General features: G+C 32.6%; 1 protein-coding gene across 1 annotated transcript; it reads right to left on the bottom strand.

The window, feature by feature from the left end:
• Positions 1-294: 294 nt before the first annotated feature.
• Positions 295-2,911, bottom strand: LOC127734395 (cholecystokinin receptor type A-like). Its single transcript, XM_052244235.1, has one exon. The coding sequence runs from the start codon at positions 2,816-2,818 to the stop codon at positions 1,601-1,603; it is 1,218 nt and encodes a 405-aa protein (XP_052100195.1). The 5' UTR covers positions 2,819-2,911; the 3' UTR covers positions 295-1,600.
• Positions 2,912-7,880: the final 4,969 nt, after the last annotated feature.

Raw genomic sequence — 7,880 nt, forward strand, 5'->3', positions numbered from 1 at the left:
AAATCTATGGATTTTAATTTATTATTTGATTTTGCTTTAAAAGGGCTCATAATATTTTAAGCATCGTTCACTAAATATCTGTTTGGTGTCTCTGACTGTGGTAGTTGTTACATTGACTTAACATAAGTTTAGTATTGTACTGCTTCATTATTTATGTTTAAATTGATATACTTCAGTATTGATCATAAGGTAAAGAAAAACCGTTATCTTGAAAATCATACGATATAAAACAAATGTAAAATCTCTGTATAAGCTGTACTATATATCACAACAGAAAATATAACATTACAATCGTAATCTAGTTATCGCTGTTTAATAGAGTTTATAAAGTAGACAAAAAGTGTAAAAGCAGAGTGCATGCCAATATTTGTAGTGTAGATAGATAGGGGTTAATACAAATGATAAGTAAACGTTTGAATTCTGGCCAAAAATTTACGTAGACCAAAGAGGTGGACAAGATACAAAGAGAGCAACAAAAATCATAGGTTTTAGATAAGCATTCATGATCATTCCTTTGTTTATTTGCTTATCTTGCAGCTTAGCAAGTTAGTTTTATGTTTTGATTCAAAAATGTATTTGCCTCGACCGACATTTCAGACACATCACTTGTAAAAAACGGCAGATGGTAAATTACGTTTTCAAAAACTAAAATAACAAAAGTAACTCTAAGGAAAATTCAAAAAGGAAAGTCCCTTATCAAATGGCAAAATTAAAAGCTCAAACACATCAAACGAATGGAAAACAACTGTCATATTCCTGACTTGGTACAGTCATTTCCTGTATAATATACTTTAACATATTGTTTTCGTAGAATTACGGTAATATTCTTTCTAACTATTTTCAAAACCATGGGACGATCTATATTGTACCTGTTAATCATAACAATAAATATCAAATAAATGACACGAAAGTATATATATATTGTTAGTAATGAAATAATTAATATGCAGTTATTTATAACTTACAATACTCTTTATTTATCCTGTTTATAAATGTACATAAAGGACAAGGGGCGATATGGGCCGTTTTTGGCACCACCCCCAAAATTTATTTAATTTGTCAGCTGTAACTCTATACCACAGACCTTCTGAAAATGGTGGCATTTTGGGTCTATCTCGTATATTCTGTTACCTAGCAACCAGTATAATGGTGGCGATAAACTCAGTAAATATCCTAGATATACAGCTTTAATCTATTTATATTTAAGATATAACCTGTTAAACATACAGTAAGTTGTACATTTATACACTGTTTAAATGTTACACAATGTAATGCACATTTTTTGGCAAAATTATTATTTCTTCCCAGTTACAAAACGAAATTGATGCATATCCTTCAACCTAAGGCTATTTATTTCTCAGTTTAAGATGCAGTTTGAGCCCAAATACGAACTTCAAAAATTGAAATCGGATAAATCTGTTTTTTTTCTAGGGGTGACATTTTCAAATTTGTAAGATCAAATAAAGCCCTTACTCTGAATCTTTTTAGTAAGATTTCACATTTTAATACTTTGTAAATCTTAAAACGATCTCAGAAATTATAATTCTATAACTAATTTTTGACAACGTGCTTTGTTGGAGCAGGGACTGTGACAATCCGTCTAGAAATTGAGCCTTAGGAAAGACAAGCTTAAGCACATTTTCTTTAATTCTTTCTTGAATGCTGTATCAAAACACCCATAAACAAATGGATTCACAAAGTTATTAAGCATATACAGGCGTCGCAGGAACAAAAGCAGAAGCAGTTTATTTTGTGACATGTTGTTCCAAAAATTATCATTTCTTGATTCAAGTAAAATCAAAACTATTGGAGGAATATATGACAGCAGTGCCAAAAAAGATATTAACATAAACATGTATGAAAATCTGTATATGTGGAAATGGCCACGAATTTTCTTGCCAATTTTAGTATGATGTTGATGTTCATCAGCTTTGCAGTTTGATCTTCCGTCTTCTGTTGTACTGTCGCCACATGTGCTTGAGGCGCTTTCGATAATTTCCTTTGGACTGTCTACACCTGGAATCGATTTCTTGCCTGCAGTGTGTAATTCCGTGGAATGAAGAGTACTTTTGGTTGTTTTTCCCTCACAAGTGTTCTTATGAAAGTCTGCATCATGTTCGATTTGATGTGGTTTTGACAAGTTAGTTTTCCTGTATATTGTTCTTCCAATCAAACAATACAATACGGTTATACTTAATATCAGCCCAGCATTGTAGACGATGTCAAATGGCTGGTGTATTTTTAGAGAGTGAGATGTTTTCGAATCTCGAAGTTTATTGCATTGCGACCCATAAATTTCTGCTGTATGGTGTTTTATGGTAATTGTACCGTAGAATAACAATATGGGAATATGGAAGATAGCGGAAACAATGATGCATATCACAGTCGCTAGTCTTTTCCAAAATATGCTCATCTGTGTCTTAAAGGGTCTGCACACCTTTTGAAAACGATGAACAGCAATAATTAAAAGCATATTGAGAGATGAATACGAGAATACATATGCCATATAAATAAAAACTTTGCATGTCGTACTTCCTGGAAAAGTAAATTGTCGAACGTTCCGGGATAAATTCAATGATGCGGCAAAGCATATGGATAATAAATCCAATCCAGCTAAAATGGGGATAAAATATCTATCTGTCATGATCTTTTTCATTCTAAAAGAATATACAAGTATGACCAATAAATTTCCAATTATTCCTATGCGGAGGAAAAGTACGGTTATAACACTATTTATCACCACCCTCTTAGAGTATTCCTCACTCCACGCTGACAAATCCAGAGTTGTATTCCATCTCGAACTTGAATAATTATCCATTTCAGCAATTAATGTTTTTAAAATGTTTATACTCCCTTAAATTGCCATTAATATGACTTTTAAAAAAACTTCATCAATATCCCTTTAGGTATATTTAACTTACAAAGAACCCATCCAACTACAACGACAAACCCTATTGACATTCTTCCTTGTTATTTATTTAAGATTAACAAAAGTAGTGAGTGTATTCTAATTATAAAATGTAAATTTTCACTGAGAAAGCATTCTCTTACACTTTTCGTACTAATTTGACAATCATAGTTTTATGTGAAACAAACGTGTTTACAAATAGGTGGGTTGTATTCATTTCCTTAACGAACTGTAATTATAACGAAATAGTATTTTTTTCATTTGATTATCAATATTCAATTTATCTGTCTTTAAATGAAATTTTTGTAAAATATTTTGCACGGTAAAAGTGAAAAAAAATGAAAACAACACATTATAGATTTTATGTGTTCGAAGCGCTTTTCTGGACTTACCTTCATCAGAAACGCTCTCAAAGCCGAATATTTGAAGGCTAAGGATGTATAAGAACCGAAAAAGTTAAAGAGCTAAATGACCAAAAAGGACCTGAAATTCAATTACAGCAAATGGAATGTTGAGTTTTCTGTGTAGTGGTTTGTTGACTATTGTTTGTTTTATCATTTTTTTTATTATGACCATGATGGGCCTCGATGGCCGAATGGTCTAACTGGTTCATGTATTACTAGCCCATCAAAACTGAGATATTGAGTTGTAACCTCACTAGTTGCAGGTGCGTTCAATTCCAATGATTGCAAGATTTCCTGCCGAAGGTCGGTGGTTCTCTCTGAGCACTCTGTCTTCCGTCACCGTGACAAAACTCAGCACCATCTACAATCAATGTATCAATCTTGTGGTCATGATAGTAAAGCTACAGGTATAAATTTTACCTTGAAAGAGCTAGATTTAATGCATTTAAGTCTCCCAAACAAAGTTTAGGGCTTCCTAAATTGAGCATATTTTTGTATAATGGAACAATGGGAAAACACATTACTGTAACCTTTTCTTACAGAATATTATATCGAACCCAGTAAATCTGTATTAAAATGTTACCTGTCATGTGCCAATGAGACATTTGTTTTATGGTTTTCAAAATGCCGACCGTTACCATGGAAACAGCAAAATGCATGTGCCTTTTGACTTTGGTATTTTCAAAACGGCTGCAATTACCATGACAATGGCAAGTTCGGGTGACAGTCGTTATTGCTTGCAATGGCAATTCTAGTTATTTTTCTTCCGGTTTCTCGCACTCAACATGACCGCAGCAGTTCTCAAAAACCGTTAGTAAGATGAAATGAAGGTTCTATAATGCGTACGACTTACATATAGAAATATAAAGTGGTGGTCTGATTGCCAACTCTCCACAAGAGAGCAAATGACGTAGAAGTTACAAGTTCAGTTTTACATTCATTGTTTAGTTTATGCATGGAGTCAATAAAGGTGGTAATTTGAGGAGCCTTAAATTGACTGTGTTTACCATAGAACAATTTGGCATTTTTTATTTTTTTTATTTTCATGTTTGAATGTAAAAAAAGAAGATCAGGAAAAGTAATATTTAGAGACAAGGAGTCTTCCATTATGATTATTAGACCATATAGCCAATATAAGTGTCATTTGATCATTATAAGATATATTCTGTTGTATTTTATGTCAAGATGAATTGAATGAAGTACAATAGTGAACACCCGTCTAGCCATGCAGTAAGGAATATTATTTTTTGTGTGTGATGTGATAAGCTTAAGTACTGATGGCTGTCCGTCTTTTTTAAATACATGTATATATATCGGTGATAACTTTATTGCCGTAAATTTTTACAAGAATATCCGAAAATGGGAGTTCTACATTACTATCTTTCATCGTGAATTGTATAGAGGGGTGCATTGATTGAGATTAGAATGTCGCTAAAGCTTTTTAAATTGCTGACAGATTTACTCCAAAAATAAAGCAGTCGTCAAGAAATCTTTTCTACTGTTATTTGTAACCAAATACTGACCCATAAAATACAAGAAAAAATGAAATTAACACTTGATAAATTTGTTGTGCCCGAAATGAATTTCATTTACCACATGCGCATTTTGAAAACAAATTTCGTCGTAGACGCCAATAGAAAGTCCAAATGGAGAACGTTCAAGGGCGATAAAACAAAGGACTACTGGCTGTTGCTGACATGCCAGCTCCAGACTTCAATTAAACTGATTGAGAGAATATGTCGTCATGATATGAATATTAACCACAATCCCTCCCGTTAGGGGTTAAGTAACATGCCATCATAAATTATACCAGAAGATTCATTGATTGATTGATTGATTGGTTGATGTTTATTGCCACTTCCAGCATTATTGTGCTATTTCATGGCGGTCAATTTTTATTGGTGGAAGGTGGAGCTCCCCGGAGAGAACCACCGACATTCAGTAAGAAAACTGACGATCTTAGTCAATTAAGATTGGAATCGAGCGCACCTGCCATGTGCGGGATTCAAACTCACAACCTCAGGCTAGTGATACAGTAGTTTGACTACTGAGACCACTCGGCCACCGAGGCACCTTTACGAGAAGAACATACTCCGTATCATGTCAACAACTGGTTTTAGAATAAATGAGTTTAATTCTTATGCAAATACCCTGAAAAAATCAATATTAATTCCAAGGGATACCATCTTTGATGACTTGACAACAGTATCGTAACTATACTCTTTGTGAATAAGTCTGTTTAAAGGTTTGTTTAGTATTTGACGTGAATGCCGACATTTTTTGCTTTATATAGAATATTACTATAAAAGAATGTATGTGGACTGCCTGAACGTATAAGATATCTGCACGTTGATTTATATTTACGAATGATGTCCTTGTAGCGATGATAAAATTTAGTAAATGTTTTGAAAATTTTTTGATATCGAGTTTGTAAGCAGATTTTAGTTACTAGCATAACATATAAATAAAGTCCGCATAGTGGGCACATTGAGCATGAATCAAACGCGATATTTGCCCATGCTACGATTGGGTAGAGACATTAATTTTAATGACAAAATGGGAAGTTTTCGATATCGACAAAAAATATCCGTATATAAGCAGACACTCTTGTTTAAGTTGTATCCTGAGTGAAACTGTTCACTGGGATATATACAAGCACTCGTTTTTTATTCATTAGAGATACAGGACATCATCAAAATATCTGAACCTTAAATTAAACAGCCTTGCAAGATGTTTTCTGCGTTGTTTTTTGAGGTTTGGTATGAATAAGCAAGAAAATGATTAAGTCAAATAAGGTTTACGGCAGACAATTAAAATTTTCTAAATATGGCTACTGAAATTTCTTTGGTGTCAATATCAAAGTATTTCATCATAGTGCAAAGGCCGTAGGTATCTTGCAAGTAATACCTTTTATGGATGACAGTAATAATAACTAAAATAAATTCAGTTAATGTGATGCATCACATGCACATTTTGCTAATTTATAGCTTAGTAATTGCTTTTTAAACTTAATATGGGATTTGGTATTTCAAAAACATTTTTAAGAAAACGGTTCAATATATCTTTACTATTACAATTCAATGTACAAAGCAAGAAATTACTAATCATTTGTTTTTGAAATATCTTTAATATGATAAGCTTCAGCATACAAGTTCTGGTAATACATACATACAATGTGCCAGGGCTTCATTACAGAAAGAACATAAACTGGTACAATAGGCAAATCTTCAGTAAACTTTGCCTGGGGGAATTTTAGAATATTTAAATAGTAGTAAGTGAAAACTTATCATTTTTATCAAATTTCTCAAATAGCACCTTTTCATAGGCATATTAATTTACTACATCATTTTGTACAGAAATGGAAAACAATACGCAAAACTTTCTATAAAGGTCAACCATTTGTAGGTGCTTTTTTTAATTCATGGTAACTGTCAAAAATGAAGAATGAAAATATCAACGATTGCTGGCATTTGCCACGAAACAGATTGTTACCAACAAACCTACTTTATGGTTATTTTTTTAACTATTCAAATGTCAAAAACTATGTAAAACAATACTACATTTATCATATTATATTGCCAAAACAGCTTATAACAGACACAATATCAATGTATAAATCAGACACAAAATGCATTAAGTACAAGTAAACAAAAGTGTTGGTACAGTTCTAACTTTAGGTAAGCAAAAATAAAATAATTCTATAAAACAAGACGTTTAATCTGTATCCGTGGCAATTGCGCATTTTTAAATTAATTGATAGCTGTTCAACGTCTAGTAGAAATTAGAAAATGCATGTCACTAACGAGAACATGTTAAAATAATTTGATCCGTGTTTTGTAATCGTAAAACTAACAAGACTATGGCATGGTATTGGTTGCAAAAATTTGATATTTTTCATTTAAATGCAATATTTTTTATTTAATTGGTATATTTCTTCATTTAAATGCAATATTTTTTATTTAATTGGTATATTTCTTCATTTAAATGCAATATTTTTTATTCAAATGGTATAATTTGCCATTCAAATGGTATAATTTGTCATTCAATTTCAATATTTTGTTATTCAATTGGTATAACTTGTCATTTAAATGCAATATTTGGATTTCCCCCTTTCTTTCTAAACACGAGTGACCAAGAATTAAAACTACGCGTCGGAATATCACCCCTCTAACTAAATTTGGCGTTCGTGCGAGTTCGTGCACCGGCTGTTAATGCCAATAATGGCCAGGTCGAGCAAAAAATGAGAGTGACAAGTAATAATAATTATTTTGACACACAACCTGTTCATGGATAGAAACAAATGCCTGCGTGCATGGCAAAAACGCCTCCAATGAAAACCCTTTCTGAAGAAACTCCCCGACAGTCTACACATTGAAATAAAAAATGCATAGCTAAATGTATAATATTATAAGATACATTTAACAGGGGCGGATCCAAAACCTCGGTGTCTAGGGGAGTGGGGGTCAGATTAAGATATTTGTATAGAGATGTATATATGCGATATTTGCAGTAATGGTTAATGTGTGTGTGTGTGTGTGTGTGTGAGGGGAGGGGATTAAGATTAAAGA

The sequence above is a fragment of the Mytilus californianus genome, unplaced genomic scaffold (genome assembly GCF_021869535.1).
Source record: "Mytilus californianus isolate M0D057914Y unplaced genomic scaffold, xbMytCali1.0.p SCAF_3, whole genome shotgun sequence".
Taxonomy (NCBI): Eukaryota; Metazoa; Mollusca; class Bivalvia; order Mytilida; family Mytilidae; genus Mytilus; species Mytilus californianus.

What these genes read in the sequence shown, in the direction of transcription:
- LOC127734395 (XM_052244235.1), bottom strand. Translation starts at nt 2,818, where the DNA reads ATGGATAATTATTCAAGTTCGAGATGGAATACAACTCTGGATTTGTCA.